This window comes from Vanessa cardui, chromosome 25 (assembly GCF_905220365.1).
Source record: "Vanessa cardui chromosome 25, ilVanCard2.1, whole genome shotgun sequence".
Classification (NCBI taxonomy): domain Eukaryota; kingdom Metazoa; phylum Arthropoda; class Insecta; order Lepidoptera; family Nymphalidae; genus Vanessa; species Vanessa cardui.
The window spans coordinates 3,944,635-3,971,175 of NC_061147.1; the positions used below are offsets into that span (position 1 = coordinate 3,944,635).

Below are 26,541 nucleotides of genomic sequence, written 5' to 3' on the forward strand. Positions count from 1 at the left end.
ATCTTATATATTTTGACCATTAAAAATAAAAATTAGGATATGCTTTTTGCTTTGCTTTTTGATGCTTTAGCATCAGATCACTGAGCAACCTTACCTTTCATTAGGCACAATGGGTGTTCCATTGAAAGACCAAACAGCTTCAGCGGTTTGATCTTGTAATTCCACTTCAAGAACTACCTTATCCCTCTCGATTGCTTCTGTATCCTTCAACTTTTTGTTGAAGCGATTAGAGTCTATAAAATGATAAAGTAATCAAGTTATATTTTTTGTTATAAAGATAAAAAAGACTTACACGGGTAGTAAGCCTATTGATCACTTGTAAAGAAAACCTATAAATGATCATTCAAGTTCAGAACTGCATTTTTGCAGACTAGGTCCATTAACCTCAAACAATAGGTAATAATCCCATCCCAATAAAGCAATCAGATTTCTTAGAATTCTATTGTCATTTGTTTTATACCAAAGATGGATTAATTTTTAAAACCTACAATAGGTTTCAAAAATTTAAATGTATCCCAAAGAAAATTCTAACAAATTCAAATTTGGAAAACACGTGTAGTTCATGTGGGAAACGTACTTGTTTCAACATGTAGGTAATCCTAAACTATTTGAGATGTTTGAGAAAAGGCTGCAAAGGGCATATTAACTTACAATTGACGATCAATTCGCAGGCAGTCTCATCGGCGTTACTGACACACTTGAAGTTGCCGGCATCAGTAACCTTCGCATCCTTGATAACCACCTTTCGCTTGCGACCCTCCTTCACTATTGTGATACGCTTGTCTACCTTAAGAGGCTGATCGTCCTTGTACCTATGATCACATTTATTATATTTATTAGGTTTCATTACATCACACCAATCATTTTTAATTGTTTTTCTTGGTTATTGTACGTTAAAACCTACCATTTCACATCACCCGAAGCGTCGTCCAATTCACAAAGTAATGTGATTGTATCTTTTTCAATAGCTTGTTGAGATTTGAGCACCTTGGTGAATTTATATGGGTATTCTATAAAAGTAGAGAAAACATTGGCATTTTTAATATTATTTTTTGTCTATATTACATTTTTTCTGGTAAAGCTTTCACATGTTACTTACCAACAATTTTGACTTCACATTCGGTTTTATCTGCCTGTTTCTCAATTCTACAAGAATATTTGCCAGCATCTTCTAATTTAGCCTTCTTAATTATCAATTTACATTGACCAGATAAATCTTTAGATATTTGAAAATCTTCTCCATCTTCGATTTTCGTTTCTCCCTTCCACCAGGAGACGATTGCCAAACTGTTGGACACGGTACATTCAAGTACAGTTTCATGTTTCGTGTATCCGGTAAGTGTTTTCTTCAGATGCTTTGTGAAATTGTAAGTTGGATCAGGTTCTTCAACTTGTAAGAAAGCAGTGCTGGTAATGCCACCAATTTCAATTGTAATTTTTCCTGTATCATCGACTTTAGGGTTCATGATAATGAGTTTATATGAATCTTGTTCGTTCGTCATCTTATACTTAGATCCAGGGAATAATTCCTAAAATGAAATATAGTATTATTGTACATATGTATTCGAAAAGATCGTATTAGTTGTAATATTGGTGCTTATACTGCAGTAACTTACATCCTTTCGGAAGAACCACTTCGGTTTTGCATTCGGTTTCGTGAATATCGCTTCGAAGGTAACCTTCTTATCCTTACCTTCCTTCGCAAATTGATCTACGAGGGGCTTCAAGAATGACTCTTGTTTCTGAAATTATGTTGTGCATAATTAATATACCTTATTAACATGAATTTAAATCGGTGCAATAACAAAAAGTGCTCGTCAGACAAAAAGCTATGTGCTGATCACCCGTAACCTCGACTTCACATTTGAACACTTTGTACGATCATACAATATCAGAAGTGACACAGTAATACAAATATGCGTGACAGTGAATGGAACACTTGAAATTTATGATGAAACATTCGAGGTGTTAAATTCATCAGCCATCCTTTCATCACCAATCATAATTTCAAACACCATGCGTCTGTACAGAAATTGGAATTTTCCTTGATTTTGAAGAAATGTGCAAAAGTGGGCGTATCCGAAGACTTGTGGACAGTGGACACAACGATCACTCAAAAATAATGAATCAATTTTCAATTTTATGTCAGTGTTATAAAATAAATAGAATGTACGCTATATTCATTATTTTTGAATGAATTACGTAAATACTTTAAAACATCGATGTCACTATACAATTCCCGGTGCGAAGTGCTGCTATTAGAAATATCGTAGAGTGCAGAAGAGCCTGAGAGGGAGATAGAAGAAAATAGATGGTACAATAGATGTGCTCTCTTTACACTATTTGAGGTGAATTTAGTTCTTGCTAAGATTTCGAAGTAATATAGTGCTTGCACTGATAACTAAGATGGCTCGTCCTGTTGAACCATGAAATAAGTGTCGTGAAAGCAAAAAAAAACTTAAGTCAAACTAAAAAAAAACTAAGTTAAAGTTTGGAATGTTGAAAAATAGATATGAAATGCTGAAAGTAAAATTGTCCTCGTATCCGATTTAATATTTATTGAAATACTCTCGACACGAACCGAAAAGCGATAGCATTTATTGAAACGATTAATATATCGTCTGTTACACGGCCGACGTTATCTGATGTGAATTTAAATTCTTTGTAGGTCATTCGTTGATATAATTAATTTTAGATATCAGTGCAAGACGATCATTTCTAATCTTGCTGGACAGATTTATGCTCAAGTGTGGACGTGAGATATATTCTTGTGCGACAAATTGCATTTAGTGATACAATTCAAGATGCATTGTGTCATCTAACGACGGACAAACGCGGTGTCAAACCTCGTTTCTTTTGAACGAGTGCAGCACCGGCCAATCTGGAATCAGTTCCGCTAGAGACGGTCTTCTATTTTGGGATCTCTATAAAATATCCACAAATCCTTAGTGAACTCTTATTGACAATTTCTTAAAAACGAAACTGGACTTTAGGTACGAACGAATAGGGTTGTTTTTACCGATCAACGATTCTGTTTTTATATTGTATGTAATATATTTGCGTGAGTTATGTATCTAGTTTACTAGAGTATATAAAAATATTTGTAACGTATAGACGGTTTTCCTTAAAACTGAAATGCCTTTTTTACCAGCACTTTTGTATATACACGTAAAATTTTAACAAAATTCCAAAATCTGCATACACCGAATGCATCAACTGAAATTAATTATGAATCAAATGAATATTTTAACACAAAAGCTCCTCAAACCGACGTCACAGAAACCTGAAATCAAATTTATTTAACAACAATCCAAGATAAAGTGAATGATCATCAACTTCATTCCACTTACATTCCCTGAAAAATGTTAAGAAGAAAATAGTGAAGTGGTGATACAAAAACCTTGTGCCGGTTATTTAAAATCCATTGTTTTTTAAATCGCTCTTAAATTACCATTATCAATCTTACACAATGTCCTCATGATTAAATTTACAAAAGTAAAGAATTGCAATGATAACGAATGAAGAATCGATAATAATAATTTAGAGGATAGTTTTAGTTACTTTATTTATCATTTTATTACATTCCATTATTTAAAACAAACATCCGATCCTGTTGAAAATTTGTCATTGGTTACATTTATGATGTCATGTAATTCTAACACTTTCTTATTTAATTTTTCCAATAAGAACGGAAGTTTATTGCTATTTAGGTTTACTTTTATTCCTCCATTTTATCGAACCTTTATTTTGACAGTCTCCATCAAAGCGGGCCAATCGGGTATTAGTTCGGGAAGAGACATACGTCTCCTTATCTCATATATGCCCTAGAATCGACAGCAGAACTTATAGATTTGTCTCTTTGTGTTGTGTAAACAATGATGAAAAGCTACGTTAATGTAAGCAATGTTCTAATATTCATGGAAAGATATTTAGTCGAAAATGTAGCGACCATTCTATCTTTATTAGAGAACATTAAACTATTTTGCATTACTTACTTTTATAACCAAAATACTAACGCGAAAAATGTCTATTATTTTTCTTATGAACCACCCGGCCATTATGTGTTTTTTTAAATTAATCTTTCATACATAAACGTTGTCCCACTGCGAAGTATGATAGATTGACATATTCATTGCGTAAAACTGACAAGTTTTTTTTTTAAATTAGATTTGAAACTAAAGAGTTGTTATTTAAAATAAAACTAATACATATGGCGTCCCATTGATCATATGTATATAATAAAACGTAGAGAAAGTTAAAGTTCAAGAGAAATATAAGATTGGAATGAAAGATGATACTGTCAGAAATATTGAGGACCTTGAACCAGGACCAATTTGAGGAGTTTCTGCGCCTGTCGGACGGGAATCTAAACATCTCGACACCTTCCGATACGACCACAATGTGATCTTCATCTTCGAAATATCCAGTCTCTAATCCCTAAGAACCAAATTTTATGATGCAGACGATGTTTTACAGTTTTGTAATCTCATTTCCTTACAACAAATAAAAAAATTGTGCGACACATATAGTATGAATACACAAATATTGTGATAGCGCAAGTCTGTGTGTGTGTCTAGTATTTTGTGATGTTAGTTTTACTCCACTTAAAATGTGTATATAACTTTTGTTTTTAGCAATGTTTTCAGTACCGTCAGTATGTAAATGTAATATGGCGAATTTCGACTAATATACATTTACTACCATAATACATTTATTCTTCGAATATGCTTCATCGTTTAAATGGTTGAATGTAAAAGTTTGACAATGAACATTCAACAAATACTTTAATAGTTTACCTGATGGAGCTGTCTTTAAATCTTTTAAACCGAGAGTTAGTGATAAAATTATTAAAACACAGCAATGCTATCAATGCGCATTGCTGATTTAGATAATAATTTTACCATTGGCTCTCTTCAAATTATCAGTTTAAATATTTCATTTTATTTATCTTTTAGCTTTTATTGCATTTTATATCACCACCTTCTTAGTTTTCTTCTTTTCATTGAGTACATTATTATTATCATTTTTACACTAGTAAACTAGTACATCTACCTTACCTTTTCGACTTTCTTTAGTGGTGGAATTGGTTTTTCGGTTTCCTTTAAGTCACCCCAATCTGGATCATCCTTCTTTTCACCCCATTTAGCATATTTCCTTTTCTTGAGTAAAGCACGGAAGTCCATACCACTGGCATCTACGTATAGTATAGTAATATCATCCTCAGTCGTTATACAAGTATAAATGTATCGCATTTTGTTTAAGTTATTTTTATTTATTTCTTGTATATATAGATATATCACTTACCGGACACATAAAGTTGCATTTCAGCTGAGTCTTCGCCGTGAATGTTACTAACAACGACTTTGTATTTTCCTTCATCGTTTGGTTTTACTTTCCTCATACAGAGTGTGATAAGACCATTTTCGCCGTCAGTAACGAATTTGAAACGACCACCTTCAATGATTTCTGTGACACCTTTGTAAAATTTGAAGGTCGGTGCTGGGTTACCCTCGACTTGAATAGTGAGGTATCCAGTTTGATCTGTGGGAGAAATAATTGTTCGGAGTACTCAATTTTTTTTAGATAAAGTCAAAGATTTCCGTTTTATTTGTTTTAGAGACCCATAATTTTCTTTCGAAGAATGTTTTACTATAAATAAAAATAATTCGATTTTTTTTTGTTAATTTAGACCAAGTCTTACCTTCAACAGCAGAGTTGCTTTCTTGTACATCAACAATTTGTGGAGGTCCCTCATTGCCGTGTGGCTTCAATGGTATAGAAGGCTTGTTAATTAAGTCTTCTAGGTCTTGGATTGATGGTCTTCTCGTGTCACCAGATTTTCTTCGCTACATTTATCAAACGAGCATTAATATCTCAACACATATCACACATTCAGTTGTTAATCACGTGTAAACCAACATAGACGTAACAAATTTATGGAATAAACAAAATCAAATGTTAGCAAATAAATTGTAAAATATAATCTGAAAATTATGATACATAAAAGCGACAAATATCGATTAAACATGTTTAATCAGTTTTGTAATTAAAATATTTTATTTATTGGGTGTGTTTATATTTGAAAATGGAACATTGTATGTTGTCATTAATTAAATTTTAATTAGATTGGAATAATTTTAATCTTAAACTTGAAACTTTGTCAGCCAGTTAAATGTCATCGAGATACGTTTGAAACGATTTGGTACTGATTAAATTTAGATTGAAAAATTATACCGTAACTAAATACAAGACACATTAGTTGTGTTATGACAGATGCTGTGCATCATGTGCGTTAGCCAAATGACCCGACAATGAAGATCTGGACTTCCTGATAAATGTAGCGCAAGTGTTGGAGGCAGCACTTGGAAATAATTACAAGTGTGAATTATAGTTGTACTTTTCAATGACGTCATTGATTATATTTTTATAATAAAAAAAATCCTTAGCATGATTTCATTACCGAATATAATGATGGTACTAAGTACTACTATATGATCTTATATGAAAGTATACGATATACTGAATCCATTAATTGAATGGAAGATTCAGTTATAAAAACTGGTTTCGCTTTTAAAGTTGACTAGTACATATACTTTTCTAAAATTAACGTTTTTCATCGTTTATATTTTGTGTATAGAACAACTGTTTAATATTTGGAATAAAATTAAATACGATAGTGGAAATTTATTGCAAAATATATTACCTGTTTACAAACATCAATTGAACAAAAAACTACATTATATAGACAAATATATACACATATATGTAACAAAAAAAAGTTTTTTTTTGAAAAACTTTTTTATTCATTGCAACTTAGTTTGAACTTTTTGACGTCAGCTGGTATTAATCGAATATTTATAACCATTTACTTATGCAATATTTTGTAAGGGTAACATTTGTTTTTGAAATAGTCTCAATGCAAATTAAAGTAATCATATTATTTAATTATTATACAAATATATTAAGATAACAAATTAAATAATTTTATAAGATATAAAAATACATAAGGCTTTACAATTTTTATAAAAAAGTACCTCAATTGTTTCAAAAGTATTTCGACGTATCTAATTGAATGACCTAATGTATTATGGAGTCATGCGTACTTACCCCTGTATCTTTAGGTACAGCTAATGAAGCTGGTTTTTTAGCAACAGCTGCCATTATTTTAAGTACATTTGATAATCAAGATGCCACAATACAATGATAAATATATATTAATTAACACTTATTATTACACGAGTTCATGACACTTGCATTTCCATCACATAATGTCTACTAAAAAATCTCAACAATTATCCTAACTAGAACAGATATTCTCAAATTGTTTTTATTTACAAATCCACACATATTCACTATGAAATTCAGATATAGTTATACAGCAGATATATTATAGCTCGTAAATATTTAATTCTGAGCTAATTTGAATCAATAATGGATTTTCAATTGGGGACAGTTCGATTAATGTAGTTCCATGTAAAATGGGCGCGAATCTGAAAAGACTGAAGGGGTCGCGCGCGCCTAGTTGCCTGATTATGGAACGGGAGGGGAGGGAGGTGGGTATCTATTTGTGCACAGCACAAATCAGCAGACCAATTCAATTAATTATCAGATTAAGGTGAACATCCGTGTGTACTTGGACGATGCTGTTAACATATGTGTGAAGTTGTCGTCAAAAGATATCTGCAGTAATTTATCCGATACATTTGGACATAAGGAAGTGTATTTGCGACATATACAGTTGTACTGCTTTATCATTGTCGCAAACTCTCTCGGTCATTTCGAGAGTCAAGTGTTAACGTTTAACATCGTGCATTAATAATTCAACATTTCTTCGTCGCATAAATTTATCATTTTCTATTTCTTTTGAGACATTTGGAATTAGTGATTTCAGTGCACGATCGAAATAACAAGTTTTGCTTGATTTTTATTTGAATTGAAATATAATCAAAAATAAATTGCGAAACAATTTACGACTTTGTAATTTGATATTTAGTGTACTAAAAATATCGCTTACATTTCTTTTTAATTAATTGAGTTGTTGTTCATTGTTTTTTTTCGTTAGACCAATCTTTTTCATATCTAGTGAAGTTTCAGTGAAGCCTCAAACTTAATTCAATTTTACTTCTTATTTTAAATAATTAGTTGCGATGTCTACTTATTTGTGCATTGAATGGTAAGTAAGCTAATTTTCTAAAACTATTGTTCATAAAACTATGTCATCAACATCAGTAATAACACCGAGTATTGACTTTGTCTTATCATTGCACGTAATTTCAATGTACAGGAATTATAGTTTCGAATTCCATAAGAATATACAAGCAATGTGACCATTTAACTTTATGTAATCAAAAATCTTTTTATTATTTATTGCTCTTTCAAGAAAAACACCTGTCAATAAAGTTATTGATATACTAGACAGGCCAATACTTTTAAGAACTGCATCCATGCCAAGTTTCAAGATATCATATCGTCCCACGGCTAGGACGGTCCGCCCACGCGAGTTGACTTAGGTATGAACCATCTCTATATCTATCCGTCAATCACATTTAAATCTATTCTTGTCTATTTGTAGCTTGTCCTTGTCTTTAATTATAGTATTGTCTAATTATGTGACGATATGGAATGCACACCTTTTTATCTGTTTACATTTAATCATATTTGTGTTGACTTTATAATTAACTTTTTCATTTTAGTTGCTACTCATTTAATTATTTTTTAAAATAGAGGAATTCTAAGTTATATTTAACAGTTTCTTTGTTATTCAAAAATATGTTTACTATATAATATATTTACAATCAACAAATTTGAATAACTTTGATTAATTTTCTGTCAAAGATATTTGAAGTGAATTTTGAGAGCGATTTAAAAAAGATAAGTAATGGCTTTAATGAAATGTCATGAGGTACTAATATGAATTATAGAAAGGGCAGTTGTCTCCCAAACTGCAACAAATACTTGCTCGAATAATTCATACACGATTTAAGATATGGATTTCATTGTCTTCATCGACTAAGTCGTTTAAAGTTGTTTTTTATTCTAAATTATCTTATATTTATTATAAGTCCAAAAAGGTCGGATTAAGGAAAATTATAACAGTGAATTAAAAAGTTATTTGGCTCAATATGAAGTTGTTCTAATGCATTCACTTCTATAATCTATAAAATACATGCGATCGGTTTAATTATTCCTTTAATAATATGATACTGATTCAATAAGTCATTAGTTTTGGCAACTTCTTATAATAAAAGCGACTGATCAAAGTTGGACCTCACCTTGGCCTAGCTTCTAGCTTTTATTATAAGAGTAACTATCAATCATTGGAATTCGGCAGAGAGCTGGCATGGCTGGTCAGTGTCTATCTTCTTGATGTATTTTACTGGTCATGGTCCTGATTTTAGTCACAGTTCGAAAATAACTACTCCATTATCACTTACGTTCTTAACTTTTTTAGATCTATTACAAAACTTTGAATCCTCTAACAGTGCCTTTTAATATTTAACACCACTTTAAGGCGGTTTGATTACTTTTTCTTCTTTTTTTTGTTTAATGTAATTCGATATTGCAGTATTCTTTATTATTAAATGTATCGTTAAGTATTTATTTTTATACATATACACTTGCGTCGTCGATACAAGTTTGGCTCAAAACTAAATTCATTAGTTGTTAATTATAGATCTTTGTTTAGCTTCCGCTTCTAAATTCAATACATTTGATTTATAAATTAGATAAGACATAATTAGACACGACATTGTTTTGGAATGCAACTGATATGTTTACGATAAATATGTTTTGTGGCATCTCTTAGCGTTAATAACTTGTGGATAATTACTTAAAGCTACTAATCCATTGATGTTAATACCACTATGTTGGATATACACAATGGCTTGTTAATTACACAAATATATCAATACATTTAAAATAGTATTTTCATTGCATGGCAAAGCAGTACATTTAATTAGGGCAGCGTGGGTTGATGTTATCTCCATTATAATAAATTAAGGGGATGGATGGATTCAATCGTAATTCATCGATTATTATCATATATATAGCGAATCAACCAAATCAGCTATGATAGCTGGTTTGGTTGTTGTCTCATTTTGAAGAGCTCCAGAAATCATGTGCAGAAAAATAAAGAGATTCTTAATTCAAATTTACTAAATTGTTGCGCTCAACCGAGAATCGATTAGAAAGCGGAAAAAAGTTACTGTTCAGTATGAGACAAGTATTACGGAAATAACGTAAAGAAATATAAAGAAAATGGCTGTTGACAAACTCCAATTAGGTATTTTGAATAACGCGATGTTTCACGAGAAAGAATCCATTAATCCAATTTAATATAAAGTTATAGCAGCATGCATCGTGCAATTTATTTTAATGTTTTGGATTTTTTGCGGTTGTCAGTTAAGGTTGAAAGTTTTATAAAAATACATTAGAACGATAAAGTGTTAGTTGCACTATTGACTATTATCGGAAACGACGATATAGTTTCGTTACATAATCCATTTAACCCTTTCTTGTGTCTTCTTTAAATTGAGAAACAGATTATATTACGGACCACGTTTTATAATATGTTGTCTCAACGTTCATTTATTTATGACATATAATTAATCACTGGAAAAAAGTCTATGTTAGCCACGAATCTAATATATTTGTTTTCTATAACATTGAATTCTAAACATATATTTCCACACAGTGTATACCTCGCCTGATAGTTCACCCGGCCTGCCGCGTTTCTTTTTTGGAAAAAAAAATAAATGTTTTAGTATAACATTCCTTGTTAATATTGTGCATAAATTAATATATTTTGTAACAATGAGTAAGTTTTGTGAATGTGTGCAATGTTCTATATGTGTTTAGCTTGTGTTAGTGTTTGTTTGTTATTGTGTTTTCTTTTTTATAATGTCTGTACAATTTTAAAGCTATTCCAATGATCTTAACTAGTGCTCTTGCTGTTTAATGAGGATATAAGGATGGTCAACTAGTTTATGATTAGATGAATTTAGCGGAAGATTGTTTTTTGAAAGGTTAAATTTAGTTTTTGAAATTAAGCCATTCTAGTATTTTTTCCAAAGCTTCAGTCGTTAAGGAATCATAATATAAAATGTCAGCGAAATTTTAAAGAAAATTGACAAATTTTTTTGGAATCAATTTTCTTCCATTATGACCCCTTAGTAGCGATATATCAAAACTAACTAATTTGCTAATCTGCCAATTGCGATAAAAGTTATAGCCCCGCTCGTCAAAATAGCGGCGTTTTATAGTCATGTTGTATATTTGAAAAGTCTAAGTCTAAGTGAACTAGAAGGAGTGTAATCTATAAGGAAATAATGAACTATTCGTTATAAGAAAGGGGGGAAAAAGAGGGATTTTTTTAAACAGCAATAATAAAATTTAAGTAAAACTTTTGTGTGATTTTTTTTTTGAATTTAAAGTGGACTGTTGTGGCAAAATAAAAGTGTGGAGGTGTAAAAATTAAAAAAGTTTTCTTCTAGTAAAAATACTGTCCGTAAAGTCGTGTGCGGTATAAAATAGAAAAAAAAAATTGAACAAAATGCTTTGCAAAGCGAGCAGCGTCCACCTAAAATTGACCAGACCCAAACGATCTCACCTTTTTCTCGTCTAAAACTTCTCCAGGACGTAATTTGGTGACCTGTTGTTAAAAAATAGTGATAATAACCCTGCCAAATCATTTATATCGCCTATCTGTGCGGCCGAACCTGAGTACCCTACAGCCCTATCCTAAAAGGAAAACTGTGAAAGTAATGTTGACCTTGTCAGTATTGCAGCGTTATTACGTTATATGTTGCTTCATATGTTATTTTTGTTAGTTTTCGTTTCGAGCCCATGTGTAAGAAATTTTTCTCTTACGACATTTGCGTTATTATTTCCCGTATTTTAAATAACCAATCATTTTAACCGTTATTTGTGTGCATACGTGCGTACAAGCTGTGCAGTTTACTTGTGTGCTTGTGTGTCACAAAAAATGTGCAATAGCTCGGTGCGTTGTACGAGAACATGTCGTCAAGACAAGTGCTGGATAATCACGTAAATAACAATGAACAATACTCTCTCGACTTCAATTTAACATTAGCCATTGTCTTTGCCAAAAAAGAGGCTTTACTGTTTTTATTCCACGTTTGTAAAAAGTATTTCACGTGACTATCCAGATGGCTTCCCTTAATGTGCTTTAAACCGCGTCAGCCGCAAATGCATTAACATAATTTCTTTGACAGAATTACAGTTAAAATTTTTTCACGGCAACATCATAACGGATAGCATTCAACGAAATATTCGTAGCAATTTTGCTGTTACCTTCTTCTCTTCGATCACCTCACCAGGTCTTAGTTTTCTATTTTCCTGTGGATTACGTGTTTTACCGTCTTAATATCTACATTGATTATTATCAAACGTTTTGTCTCTGATACGACCTATTGTGTGAATACTAAATTCTAAAAAGCCAGGAGTGAGGGAATCTAAGCTTAATATCAACCAATTAAATCAACTAATCATCTTCGTTACTCAAGCACGCGGTTCACTTAAGCATCATCATAATATTGACGATTATTAGCGTAATTCAAAGGTATATTTAGGGTGTTTTATTGTTACGGGTTCGGCTTGACAGAATAGGGGTCTACAGGGTTCAAAAATACAATTATAACCACGCACCTATTTGATTTGTTCTGTAAAATGTGTTTCAGTTTTGTGTAAATTAAATCATTACGATGTAGGTATGTAGGTATATTTATTTAAAATAAGTGCGTGCTCGAAACCATAATTATAGGTATTCCTATTGTATAATTCTATACTACAATCAGACATCACAATAAATAGGTGAATCTAAGGGAATTTTCATACCTTTACAGTTGACAAAAAGATTCAAATTCAATATGTTTTTATCAATTTTGTATGCTGTTGTGTTACTATGATCATAAATTTTACATACCTCGTCGCTGATGAGTAAAGACGGGCGTCGTCCCATTTCCTCTGGTGGAGGAATGAGCGACCCCCTCCTCGCTGGAGGAGCTGGTGACAACGATGGTTTTCTGGGTGCCTCCGGTTTTGGAGATTTTTCATGTACAACCTCAATTTTAGGTGCCACTGGTTTTTCTTCTGGTGCCTTAATTTCTGGGACCTTCGGCTTTTCAGCCGGCTGTTTAAATTTAAATTATTCTTATTCATAAAATTTTATAGTTTTATAGATGCTTTTTTTATAGTATTTGCTATAGTATATATGATGATGTGATATTAGTAACCACTACGCATAAGTGCTCTAAGAAATATTAAACATTCCTTTTATAGCCAATGCAGTCCCGATCTGGGGAGCTGAGATGTTATATCTCTAGTGTATGATGTTACATTGCTTTATTTACACTTCCATCTAGAACATGACAATACTAGGTAATGCTTTTTGACGCAAGAATATCCAATGTCGCATATACCAAGCAAACATACAGAATTCTTAAATACCTGTATATATTAGATAATTCTACTCATTTAAAAATGTAATTTTAAACATTGAACAGAAATATATTTTACCTTGTCTTTCTCTGGTTTTTCTCTAGTTGTAGGTGTCGGTGAAATCTTTTCATATTTCTCAAGATCAGGCCTTTCATAGTCGGGGATTTCAGGTAAATCTTCTTCCTTCTTCTTAACTGCTTTAAGTTTGGCCTTTTTGGCTTCTTCATCTACTGTTTCCTTTTTAACCTCAACTTTCTGAAAATTTACTTATGTTTTAGTAATTTCTTTAAAAAAGGAATGATTTCTGAAATAAACTTTGTTTCTTGTCTTCAAAATACTTCAATTGTTGGTGTTATCTAGATCTTCATAAGTTAAAAATAAACAAGAGATACAATATAATTACCTGTATTACTTACCTTATATTTACAAAAATTACAACATAGTACATAAATATGACATAACAATAAATTGTGTTAATAAAGCATGAAGCAAAGCAAGGAAAATAAGTCTACAAAAAAAAGAGAAGATAAAACGCAGTTAACATCCAACGCTACGTAACCACAGACAAACAGTTCATTTGTATTTACAATATCTACAAAATTTTGTTCTATTTAAATCTTATCTTGATCATGCATTCACATATATATGGTAATTGTGAACTATCTATATTAAAGATTTACTAATACTTGTAGAATTAAAGCTCATCGAGATCATACTGTTTACAACGTTAACAGAGTATATAGTGTAAGTTCTGTGGTTTTTGCGACAAAAATATCTGTGTAAGAAGTAACTACTTGTAACGTTTTGTGCTCATTAACTACTAGGTGCAGTGCATTGTGCAGGCGTCGAATAAAAATATTGTGAAAAAAGTTTGTGCATTGTGCCAAATTTCGGTGTTGTTATTGATCTATTGCCAATTTTTCTACCTCGTCAGGTGGAGGTCTGCTGCTTATAGCGGCTTGTGGAATTTCTAAAGAAGCTGGTTTTTTCTCGTTTGTGCCCTCTGATTCAGCCTATATATAAATTAAATTTAGTTGATGGCGACCATACGAATATTGTGTTTTGTTTAAAGTAATATTTTTTCTTATATAGTATAAAAAATAATATTACTTTAATTGATATTTTAGTGTAAAGAAATAATATTTTTTTGTGTGTGTGTGTGTGTGTTAAAATCTGTCAAGTCTTTTTGATAGTGTAAGTATAGGGTGCATAATTTGTGTGAGCATGTAAGTGTATGTGTGTTAAACTGTATACCTGGGGAGAACGAGACCTTCTCCAAGGTACTGTGTCTTGTGTTTCACGTAATGTTGGCTTAAAACTATCCTCTAATTCCGGTGTTTGTTCAGCCTGACCAAAAGTACATTAATTAATATTTAAAATTGCCTGTCATTTTATTTCATTTTTAATTTCAGTTAACGTTTATACCTGTGGTATTTCTGGGATAGCTTGCCACGAGAAAGGCACTTCATTCTCTTTTTCCGGCTCTGGTGTAATCAGAATCGGTACCTGACAATCGGTAATATTTTACATGTATGTTTATACCTTAAATATTTATTATTTGTTTACATTTAGAACTTTTGTATACCTCTTTATGTTTCCTCCAAGGATAAAGTGTTTGCGTTTTAGAAGCGTCTGTTGTATCATTATCGGGTACCTATTAAATATATTAAATTAGAAAAAGAATTTATTTAACTTAAAATCAATTAATTTTCATGTTATTTTTACCTTATCTTTTTTTAATAGATCATTAGGTTCACTTAAACCATCCTTAAGTACCTCTGGTTCCTATAATATACAACAAAATAAGTTTTTAAGTAATTGATAAATTATCCTCATGTATAAAAATTAAAAAAAAGAACTACCTCTTTCGTTCTACTTGGACGACGCCAGGGATATATCGGTTCTGATGGTTGATCGATTTCTGTATTTTTATCTTTATTAATTTTCGCGATCGTATCTTTTTTATCGACTGTATCTAAGTGTGTATCCTATACAAATAAACGGTATTAAAATTAGATCAAAATCAAGTTTATTAAACCAAAATCTATTAAAATACGCTACCTTTGCAATTGGCTTATCACGATCAGATTTATCTAATTTATCCGCAGGTTCGATTTTAATATTAGTTTGTTTGGTCTTTGTTTCTGATACCTCAGGTCTTTCCTGCTATGATAAAGATTCACATTGTTTAGTTTGTCAATTACTTATGTAAAAAAAGATATGAGTATTATAACGCTATGAAATTTTGTACCTCAGTAACTCGGGGTGCAGTTTTAATTGTTTCGTCTGCTTTCTTATCAGTTACGAGTTTATCGACATTGGGCTTATCTACACCTTTATCTTTAATATGTGTTTCCAATTCAGGCTTACTTTTGATTTCATCTTTTGTCTTATCCTTGTTGAATAAAAATAGGATATAAATTATTTTGAAAAATCAATTACTTTCAATGACGATTATTTTAATTACAAATATGTTATCATTTGTGTGGTTTAAATTTGTTTTAATTATATTATAATATAAATAAGTTTTAAAATAGTTTCGAGTTTGTAAAAAAACAATTACAAAACAATTTTGCTTTAGAGTAACTCTACAAAAATTTACCTCTTTTGGTTTTGTAGTAATGTAATCAGGTTTGGTAGACAAAGTGTCAAACTTGTCAACAGGTTCAGATTCATTAACTACTTCTGAGCTTTCATCGTCCTAGCATTAAAAGTCATCGTATTATTAAAAATGATACTAAAGATTATTATCAAAATAATACTAAAGAATATTAAACTACTTTATTTTACCTCATTAGTTATATTTGGACGCCAAGGGTAAGTCGGTTCTGTAGGTCGATCAATAGAAATTTTACGTTTTGATTTATACATTTTTTCAGATTCTGTTTCCTCGATATCCTATATAAAATTATTATTATTAATAATAAAATTTGATGATAGAATTGTACCTCAAACAACTGAATAAAGTTATACCTCAGTTTTGCTGTAACGACGTGTCGGTTTTTTGTCGTCTTTTGGTTTTGGCTGATCCAAACTTAAGCTACGTTTTGGTTGCGTTTTTTGTGTAGCATCCTAATTGCAAAGTGAATTGAGTGTAAGAAAAGTGTTTTGTTTTAATTGTATTGTGTAAATGTGTGTGAGTAATGTGTGTGTGTACCTGTGTGTCTGTTTTCGTAGGTCGCCATGGATATACATTCTCTTTGGGTGTATCGTCTAGATTTTGTGTTACCTTATCTTCCGTAGCTTTAGTGTCGTCCTATTTAGAAAATATATTTGATATATAATCTTACGTAATTTAGTCATCATAAACGGATATCATTTTTCTTAAAAGAAAAATGTAGACATATACAAACGACATATACAGGACAACTTAAAATAATCCGAACAATGAAGACGTTTCCACAAAAGCACATATAGTAGACGTGAGATGTATTCTGTACTCCATTTTTGTATTTACATAATATACAAGCATGCAGGGCGGCCTAGAAGCGAACTTACCTTCAATAATTGCTTTATTTGCGCTAACTCATTCACTACTTCCGGTTGCTTTGGGGGAATTACTTTTTTCTAAAATCAATATATTAATAAATAAGCTATTAAATCTATATTTACTCAAAATAAAAATGACCGTTTCAGTTATGTCTTATTCTGAAAGCACTAAGGACGATATTACAATAACTTTTGGCACTTTGATGCATATGCACCAATTCGTTTTAATAAGACATTAAAGAAACAGACTCGTCACTCCTCGGGGATAGGCTTGGCTTTAAGCTTAAAATACTTTGATTAGTAAAATTTGCGAAGCGATTTTGGTGTCATGTACCAAAATATAGGCGAAATCATTTTCTAATAAAACTCTAGGTCTACTTGTAAAAAAAAACTAGGATTTGCTTTGTAGGGTTCGCGTAGCCATAATAAAATAAATCACTACTTAAAATTGAAATTAATTTAGTTTGAATATCTTGTAAGTTATCCGTTTTCGGTTGGACATATTTGTAATAATTCCTTACCTTAAGTCCAGTCTTTTTGATTTGTGAAACCTGTTCTTGTTCAGATATCGATGAAACCGATGATTTTCTGCTCTCAGAAGTTTCTTTTGTGAACTGTAAAAAAATATTGATGACATTGTATTAAGACGTGAATTTACTAAACGATTTCATCATAGAATATATTTTATTCTAAAGTTGAATCGGTTATATTTGAGTCGTTCAAATTCTGGCACGTCCTCTGTTTGGTAACGATGCGAAAACATCTACTAAAGTTTTGAGATTTGTTTACACAATAAATGCTCGTAAATAGTACTGGCGTTTTAATAGTTTACTGTGACACTCTCGTCTTTACCTAAATAAATGTTGTTTAAGGGGTGATCAATTAACAGTGTTATTTTTGCTTCTTTCAAATGTCAAATCAATGATGAAAAAGACAAATCAAATTACTTTAGCTGAACATCTGCTAAACAAAACACCTACATAATAACTAATATAACTTATAAAGATTATAGTTTCGACCTTAATCTTAAATCAGCTGTTTATAAATACGATAATAATTACACCATGTGGACAATGTCGCAAGGAAAGTAAGTTATTATTGTAGCTAACAATATAGCAGCTACAATCTGCACATACCGTCTCGATGCGGCCCTCGCGAGTGGCAAGCGGCCAGCTCGCGTTTTTTTTGGGAGTCACAGGTGTACGGGACGAAATAAAAGCTTTGGATAATTTTTCACTTTCCTCCAATCGTTAAAATGATCACTACATTGTTTTACTAACATTATATCATGATTATTACTTAATTCAAGTGTTCGTAGTTTATTACGTCGTGAAGATTTAAAGGTTTTGGATGTGGATATGGAGGAGGACCAAATAAACGATGGATGGATTGAAAGACGATATGATTAGAAAGAATGTTGCTCGTGAGATGAGGTCCGACAGAGAAGTATGGAAGAAGAAATGCTGCGCCTACTCCAAGTAGTATTGGGATAAGGGCAGGAGGATGAGGATGTCGTCGAGATTTGTACAAAATGCCAGAGTTATATAGCAATACTTCTTATTTTTACAGAATAGGTTTCTATAGTAGTCTTTTTAGATACGTTGGTTGTAGATATAAAGATTTTCTTAATTTTCACGTATTTGAGTAAGTTAGTTAATTCAATGTTTGACTTGATATTTTAACTCACCTTAAGCTGTTTATTTTCGATGATAGAGCTACGTCGGCTCTCTGTTTTGACTTCTTGGACCTAAAGAGAATAGTTATTGTTTTAAAAAAAAATCCAAATAATGATAGCATTTGCATACAACGCGTAAATTTTTCATCAATAAGACTTAATTAGTATATGTATTAAATTTTTTTCTGTCTTGTAGTAGATGTTATAAAATATTGCAAAATGTTTTGTTTGTTAGATAGATTTGTTGTTTTTATAAGAAGTAACTATTGATACGATATTAAATTAAATTTGTTTCTTCTGTAAACATTTTAATAATATGCCGAATACAGTCAGGTACATTTTTAAAAGTGTATCTGTATAAAAAAAAATTTAAACACTTTGTTGTTGCACTAAAATTAATAAATGAACTGAAGATTAAAAAATGTGTACAGGACTGCAGCTAGATGAAACTGGCTTAAAAGTCAGTTCCAAAATTTAATCCACAAAAAGTTTAGCCTTAAACAGAAGTGAAAAAATCTATCAAAATTTATAAAAAAAAGGCATTTTCTAATTGAAAGGACTATTGTATTCGTCTTAAAACCATTAGTTTTTTTTAATATCCCTTTCATGTCTGCAATTTTTTGCAAATTGCCCATTCACGATACATAGAGCACCGATCCTCGCAAAGAGCACGATGGTAGCACAATCCACCACCACGAACACTACCACTACACACCACAGAGCACTAACCACACTCTCGACGTAGGTTTCACTCTCAACGTAGGTTTCACTCGTCCGATACCGAAGCATTATAGAACTTTAGACTTCACGGCGGACAATCGCAAAGTGGCCACTCTTGCCAAAATTTATAACTTTTATAGACTCCGTTCGAGGCAAAATTTTTCCCGCCTCCCACGTATTACCCTCGAATGCTGATGTGGGACTACAATGAACTTCATTTCAGTTTATACATTCAGCAATGCGATTACAATGTATGCTATCTAAACCTTCAAACGGTTTTGGAAATTGTGTCAACAATTTTTGGTATTCGTATTAGCGCCGGAATATTTATAAAATTGCTAAGTACTCAATCGAAGTATTTTGTTACTCTTAACAAATGCCAGTTCTTTTGGTACACTATCATTTTTGTAATAATATAAATTTTGTATAAATTTAATTAGATTTATCCAAAAATGACAAATTTGCTGCTATAACATCTACTACAAGTTTTGCATGATATGTTTACTTATAAAGAAAAATTTAAAGAGTTGTCACCGTTGTAATAAAAAGCATACCAATCCACAGATTTGAAGTAGGCTAGATACTATGAGTGGTCTTTTAATTTGTACACAGTGAAAATAAATAAAGCCACCACGTAAATACTCTAAGGCCATTACTCCTATGCAAGATCGAAGATCTTTTCAGTATGAGTCATACATACTTCTAGTATACCTATCATCCAGATATGTAACAATTAACATACAGTACAAAATTACATGGATGTTTATACAGGATAATCTTTGTATTTTATTACGTTTTTGACATTTCGCAATCGTATTCTGAGGTGAGTTTCGTCTTTATTATCACAGAATAGTGCTTTATAAACGCTGTCCTGTAAATATACCACAAAATAACACTCGTAAAATGTTGAACTCACATTCGAGTGTTATAATTAGTATACTCAATGTCGTGTATCACTCACAGGCATTTCACAATCCGTGTTTTGTTATCAATGAATTACAAATTTCAATCGGTACCTGTAGAGCTTTTCAGTAGGTATAATCAAATTTGAAATTGGAAATTTTTTCATTAAAAACTCTTCGATTATAGTGATTTGCTTGACAGGTGTGAACCTGTTAAGTCGTTGTGATATTTACGCGACTTAAGATAAAATAGTGCACCTCGTGTAACTTTTTCAAATGTCAAATCTACTTTAAGCACTGCTGTGCAATAAAGAATAAATGAAGAAATTTTCTTTTAATATTAATTGCTATTATATATTAAAGAAGTTCAGCAGACGTGGTCCTGTCTGTGTATATTTATTTACTTCTGTATATATATATAAATAGATGATCTTTATTGGCGAGTAACATCAGAGCGTACAGCGCTAAAATATTCACCGTACTGAAAGCATTGTGATGACGTCCAGTCAAATGGTGTCGAAGTCTATTAATCTCTAACAGATAGTTATATTAATCAACATCAATCTTTATATCGGTTTGGCTGTTTCAGTTTCGAGCCATCGTCAAGCGTTTTGCTACTATGATAATACTGTGATTATAACTATGATTTTCATAATAAGAAAATTATAACTAATTCTTTAATAGCCGATGATGTCACTGAAATATATATGTTCTTTGAATAGGCAGATTTCCTGATGACCCTTTACTATCAGGTAGCCTTACCTGATGGTAAAGGGTCATCAGGAAATATTTCATTTCTTACATTACCAATGTGCCTGCGATTAAGCTGGCTCAATCACTAGTAGTGTATCAGTAGGTAGTGTTGTTGTTTGGGGGTAGAATATCTGATAAGGAATCTGATATACGAAGTCTAAGTCTCAGCCTCAGTAGTCAAATTAATATAGATCAATATCACCAGCTATAAACGTACAACATAAAACCTACTTCAAATGTGTGCATATAATACTTTTAAAATCAACCTTTTTTGTTTCAAAAGAAAATAACTAAATAAAATTTTAATATACTAACCTCGGCTTGTATGGACGTTCTCCGGCTTTCGGTCTGAAAAACAATTATTAACATGTAACATTGGTAACGCATTTTTCTATCTCATTAAAAAAAAAACAAAGCAATTAATGACGTCAATATCATATTAAATATATACAAAGGCATAAATGGGAAATACGTCGAAATAAAGCTTGATATGAAGATTTGTACAGATACTATACATCGTTTGAAATAAGAGGATTTTAAGCAACAAATAAATAGCTAAACTGTGGCGCTATATGAAAACCACAATAGATTATCAAAATCACCTCATTAACCAATAACTTTGAACGTGATAATATATGTCACCGTCAAATTACAAAATTCGTTAGATTAACAATTTAACGCATTATTTTCGCTATATTGTAATCTATCAATGGGAAGCTAACTTAGAAGTTTTCCTTTTTATTATATTTTGACACATTTTTCAACAGATTAAAATCTGTCTCGTCAGATTTTAATCTAACGAATTATGTAATCTTACGGTGACATATACACGAATGGAGCATTATCTTTTAAAGCAGGTAAACAAAAACAATTTGTGTGTTAAAAACATTCAGAACGAACTTTTTCTCCTCCTTTTAATGTGACATTGATGGATTTACAAATACCTAATTGCCTTTATCAGCAATATAAATTCGCTTTGAATGTTTTGGTCGACCTCATTAAGAGAGTATCATGTTCGCTTTGAAACTCCAAAATTCGTGATGACCTATTTACATAATATGGTAAAACCCTCAAAACGCAGTACCTTCACAGAGAGATGTTGCTGCTGTTGTGCTACATGCATCTGTTTTATTATAATTAGGTTAATAATTAAGATAATATTAATAACCTACTGCTCATCTAAATTTTAATATGTTTATTATTTTTTAATTTTCTAGTTAGTGATAGATAGAGAAGAATTTTTAAATAATTTGAATCTGATTTTTTATTTGAAAAAGGTTATATTAAACATAGATTAAAGCCGATTAATTTACTTAAGTTTGTCAGTGTTTCAGTTGATTACGTATCTTTAATTTTATTATTTTTTAATAGTATTGATAGACATTGACTAACCTCGCTTTGAACTGATGTTCTTCTGCTTTCAACCTAAAAAGAAAATAACAGTTATTAATTATTGTAACCTAGAATTAGTCTGAGCTATCTGTTGACATTTAGGCAGCAATTTGAACTTTCATATTATTGAATCTATTTCTTTCTCAGCAGTGAAATATTATCATGTATATCATGGACGTAGTCACATTTGTTGTGGGTTCTATCCAGTGTAGTAATATTTGATATCTGTGTCTCTTACCTTAGCCACCTCCTTTTCTTTCTTCTCCTTAACAAGTGGGGTTGGCGATATTTTTTCATATTTCTCAAGAACAGGCCTTTCGTAATCGTCGACGAAATCCAATTCGAACTGTGAACGTTAAGAGATTTATTAAGTCAGTCAAATTTAAACTTTACGATTATTATGATTTCATATATTGTTAATTTTCTTTTAGAAGGCAATTTGTGAAATACCTACCAGGTGTTCCTGTAAGAGAAAACATATAACAAGTATACAAGCAACATGCGACTTTCGAACCCATTATAGATACGACGAAGATCCAATCAAGCTAGAAAATAATGGTCAAATAGAAACCTGATGATCAAACGATAAATACATATACATACATTATTTGTATTTATATTGTAGCAGTGTGTGTGTAAAACTTATGTATGTGTGAAATGTGCAACATTGAGTGTAAGAGAAAATACGAAAAATAATAAGTGTCATGTGTAAGTGTAAAAAACAGTGTAGAGAATAAGGCGTGTGAGATAATAAGAGAAGTCCATAGGAGACGCAAAAAGACAGGGGACGTCACGAGAACATTTCAGTATTGTAAAATGTTTACCCCATCGTCAGAATATTCTTTGTCAGTAGTAACAGTATCAGATGTAGCTTTTTTAGGTTTTTCAGGTGTCTTCTTGACAATTTTCTTTAGTGGTGGCACTTCAAATTTACCACCTCTGACCATCAGTGGTTCCTAAAGATGCATTACAAGTTAAACTAATTGGATTTTCTACATTATTAAAGCGTTTTTGTCTAGTGCAGGTGGCTCTATAACGTTAGTAAGTTTTGTGCTTTATTTCTATCCAGAAAAATTGTGCAATTAATAAAGTTATACTCAAACCCAAAGTATTAGACTATTTTCTAACTATCTCAGCTCTGATATTATTTTTAATATTTTTATAATAAACATGTTTATGTAATTTTCTACCTCATTCTTGTCTTTCTTGACAACAGCGGGTTTTTTGACTTTAAGCTCCGCAGCCTCTGAACCCTCCTAAGGAATGTTATTGAATACTATTAATATCAAGTAGCTGATTTCAATAGCTGAGATAATTATAAAATTTGAAAATTTAAAGTACCGTTTGTTTTTTCTGAGCCGGTTTCTTTTGTGTCAGTGATGCCTCTTCAGGGGCAGTTGTGCTAGTCTTAGTTCTTGGCTTGGTGAGGCTGACAGATTCCTCAGTATCCTCGCCCTAAGCCCGCGAGTGATAGAAAAAGAGGTGTAAGAAAATAAATCAGTGATTAAGGAAAATAACTCAAGCACTTTAGCGTGCATATATCATAAAGTGTAACAAGAGAAAGAACTATTTGTTAAATAAAACATTTCCATAATGTTTTTGCTAAAAAGTGCGAATACAGTGAAAGTTAGAAATGTAAAAACAAGTGTGTAGAAGATATAGCTGCTGGTGGTTGTGTTTTCTATAAATTTTCAAGTACAATATATCATTTGATAATTCTAACTGATGTCTATGTCTATGCACTACTCGATTCACGTGCCTTATATAATGTTACCTTCACAAGAACTATTCTCTCTAATATTTGCGGTACTGATAGAGGTAATATATTATTGGATCTGATTTCTGTCTGTGAATAATTTTGAATTATTAAAATTATCTTTTGTATAGAGATCATTATTACTATAAAGTTCTATCCTTTTTAATATTCCAAACGTTATCAACCATACCTTTTGATCCTTATCTTTGGGAGTGGGTCGTTTTATAGTTTTATCTTCAACGATTTCTGGTTTCTGAATTTTGAGTTTAGCTTCCGCCTCACCCTCCTAAATGAGATATAACATTGTGTTGTTTTATTACATGTACCTATATACTGTGAGCTATTTTTACTAACAAATAAATTTTTTTAAGAGTAAAATTTGTTTTGACTAAAATACAAACCGTAGGTTTAATTTCGGCTGGTGTTTTGTGTGTAAGTGAAACATCTTCGGGTTCTTGTCCCGGTTTAACTGGACCTTTAGGCTTTGTTACGCTCACAGTTTCATCGACCTCCATAGGCTATGAAACATAATGTGTTTAGTTTATTTTTTGTCAAATTATAATAAAAATATATAATACGTGTTTTGTATGTGAATCTACCTCAGGCTTATCTTTGTCTTTTACGGATCGACGCCTTTGAGCAGTAACAGAAGTTGCTTCTTCTGGCTTTTTGTCCTCCTAATTAATTGTTAAAAAAATATTATTGTAACGTAATAAGTCTATAATTACTCAAAGTCTAGTTAATGATACGCTTAATATTTTGGAATGAACAAATGCGTAAAAAGGTTATTATTGTTTTCATTAAAGTCTACCTTTTTCTTTTTCTCGATAGGCGTAGGACTGATTTTTTCGTATTTTTCGAGAACCGGTCTCTCGTAGTCGTCGATAAATTCTTCCTCTTCGACCTTCAAAATTATTCATATAAATTACTACTAATGTAATTTAATAAAGCCAACTTAAGTTAAGCAAGTTTTTTTTTTTTTAATAATATTATGTCGAAAGTCAGAACGCTTCTTAATAGCCTGCTTCGGATTATATTTTAAAAAGCATATAATTGTAATTTCCGCCATGCCGTAAGCTTAGTATCTTTGGAAGGTTTTTAAAATGTTATGTAAGAAATAGGTGTGCGTTGTTATAAAGAATTTTTATTTTCTTGAAAACGATTAATAAGGTGTATTATAAGTAGGAAGATATATAAAAATCGCGAAGAAGTAGTTATGCCTCATAAATCCAAAACGTAAATTATTCTTGTGTTATTTTGTAATTTGTTAGATTGTTTAGAATTTGTTTGTACCTCCTTTTCTTTGATAGAAGGACGTTTTTTAGGTTTTGTTTCATCTTTTTTAACCGATTTTGGTTTTGGTTTCTCGTCAGGTTTTTTCTCCTCTTCCTAAATTACATAATAATTTTATTTTAGATGGTACAATTTAAAAGATGTTTCGTTTGCGAAATTGATTTTGATTACTACCTTATCTTTAGCAATAGACCGTTTTCGCAGTGTCGGCATTTCTGGTTCGTCTTCTTTTTGTTTAGGTTTAATTTTACCCTTCATCATGTCAACTTCATCCTTTAAAGAGTTGATTTGTTTTTAATATCGTTAGTTTTTTGTTTTATCTAATTGAGAATTTAAGAATTAATTTTAAGATACCTGTGTATCACTAGGACGACGTTTGTCTTTCGGTGTAGGTGTGATTTTTTCGTATTTTTCAAGTTGTGGCCTTTCGTAATCGTCTATAAACTCAGATGTTTCCTAAAAAGTGTTACTCTAATTTTAATTTTCTGCTAAATAGATTTGAGAGAATCACTTCAAATTTTATGGTAATAAGTATAAAATTTCACGTGTTGTTGAATCAACAAAGATGTTCAAGAAAGAAATACGAGAAAATACTAATATGCAATTATACCTCACTAACTCCATTCTGTTTCTTTGTTTTATCAATCGGCGTAGGACTGATTTTATCATATTTTTCTAGTTCTGGCCTTTCGTAATCGTCCACAAATTCTTTTTGCTCATCAGGCTAAAGTAAAAGTTAAAATTAAAGATTTATGTTTACCGAAAATTTTAAATAAATTTTATATATTTAGTTGAGCAAGAATACTTTATAATATTAAGATCTACCTTTTTAATTGTTTTATTTGTTTTTGCTACTTGTGGTTCCTCAGGTGTTTCTATTACCGGTTTTGTAGGAGCCTTAGACAATTTTACTTGACCTAACTCGTCAACGGGTTCCTCTGGTTTAGGTACGCTCTTTTTAATGCTTGAACGCCTAGTTTCTTCTTGAACCTATTTTAATAAAAAAATAGACAGTATTTTTTTAATTCTTACGTAATTTTTTTTAATTATGTAGTGTCAAAGCCTGAGTGATTAGAAAAGAAATTGAAATAGCATTATTGCCG

General features: G+C 31.3%; 1 protein-coding gene across 1 annotated transcript in view; it reads right to left on the minus strand.

The window, feature by feature from the left end:
• Positions 1-26,541, minus strand: part of LOC124540563 (twitchin) — a 110,366-nt gene that overhangs the window by 69,443 nt on the left and 14,382 nt on the right. Inside the window, exons 18-60 of the mRNA XM_047118239.1 lie at positions 26,264-26,428; positions 26,049-26,162; positions 25,793-25,894; positions 25,613-25,711; positions 25,439-25,534; positions 24,957-25,049; positions 24,745-24,822; positions 24,547-24,663; positions 24,336-24,431; positions 23,731-23,844; positions 23,580-23,645; positions 23,214-23,345; positions 22,628-22,735; positions 22,390-22,422; positions 22,082-22,120; positions 21,313-21,345; positions 18,635-18,694; positions 17,469-17,561; positions 16,957-17,025; positions 16,616-16,714; positions 16,432-16,530; positions 16,249-16,356; positions 16,061-16,159; positions 15,710-15,853; positions 15,520-15,624; positions 15,321-15,446; positions 15,184-15,243; positions 15,044-15,112; positions 14,884-14,964; positions 14,713-14,805; positions 14,385-14,471; positions 13,537-13,713; positions 12,944-13,150; positions 12,313-12,357; positions 11,609-11,650; positions 5,702-5,846; positions 5,305-5,541; positions 5,058-5,194; positions 1,617-1,742; positions 1,100-1,529; positions 905-1,010; positions 652-812; positions 95-233 (exon numbers count right to left, since the gene is read on the minus strand). Of these exons, the coding sequence (XP_046974195.1) occupies positions 95-233; positions 652-812; positions 905-1,010; positions 1,100-1,529; positions 1,617-1,742; positions 5,058-5,194; positions 5,305-5,541; positions 5,702-5,846; positions 11,609-11,650; positions 12,313-12,357; positions 12,944-13,150; positions 13,537-13,713; positions 14,385-14,471; positions 14,713-14,805; positions 14,884-14,964; positions 15,044-15,112; positions 15,184-15,243; positions 15,321-15,446; positions 15,520-15,624; positions 15,710-15,853; positions 16,061-16,159; positions 16,249-16,356; positions 16,432-16,530; positions 16,616-16,714; positions 16,957-17,025; positions 17,469-17,561; positions 18,635-18,694; positions 21,313-21,345; positions 22,082-22,120; positions 22,390-22,422; positions 22,628-22,735; positions 23,214-23,345; positions 23,580-23,645; positions 23,731-23,844; positions 24,336-24,431; positions 24,547-24,663; positions 24,745-24,822; positions 24,957-25,049; positions 25,439-25,534; positions 25,613-25,711; positions 25,793-25,894; positions 26,049-26,162; positions 26,264-26,428 (4,829 nt within the window). The remainder of the gene's footprint in view (positions 1-94; positions 234-651; positions 813-904; positions 1,011-1,099; positions 1,530-1,616; positions 1,743-5,057; positions 5,195-5,304; positions 5,542-5,701; positions 5,847-11,608; positions 11,651-12,312; positions 12,358-12,943; positions 13,151-13,536; positions 13,714-14,384; positions 14,472-14,712; positions 14,806-14,883; positions 14,965-15,043; positions 15,113-15,183; positions 15,244-15,320; positions 15,447-15,519; positions 15,625-15,709; positions 15,854-16,060; positions 16,160-16,248; positions 16,357-16,431; positions 16,531-16,615; positions 16,715-16,956; positions 17,026-17,468; positions 17,562-18,634; positions 18,695-21,312; positions 21,346-22,081; positions 22,121-22,389; positions 22,423-22,627; positions 22,736-23,213; positions 23,346-23,579; positions 23,646-23,730; positions 23,845-24,335; positions 24,432-24,546; positions 24,664-24,744; positions 24,823-24,956; positions 25,050-25,438; positions 25,535-25,612; positions 25,712-25,792; positions 25,895-26,048; positions 26,163-26,263; positions 26,429-26,541) is intronic.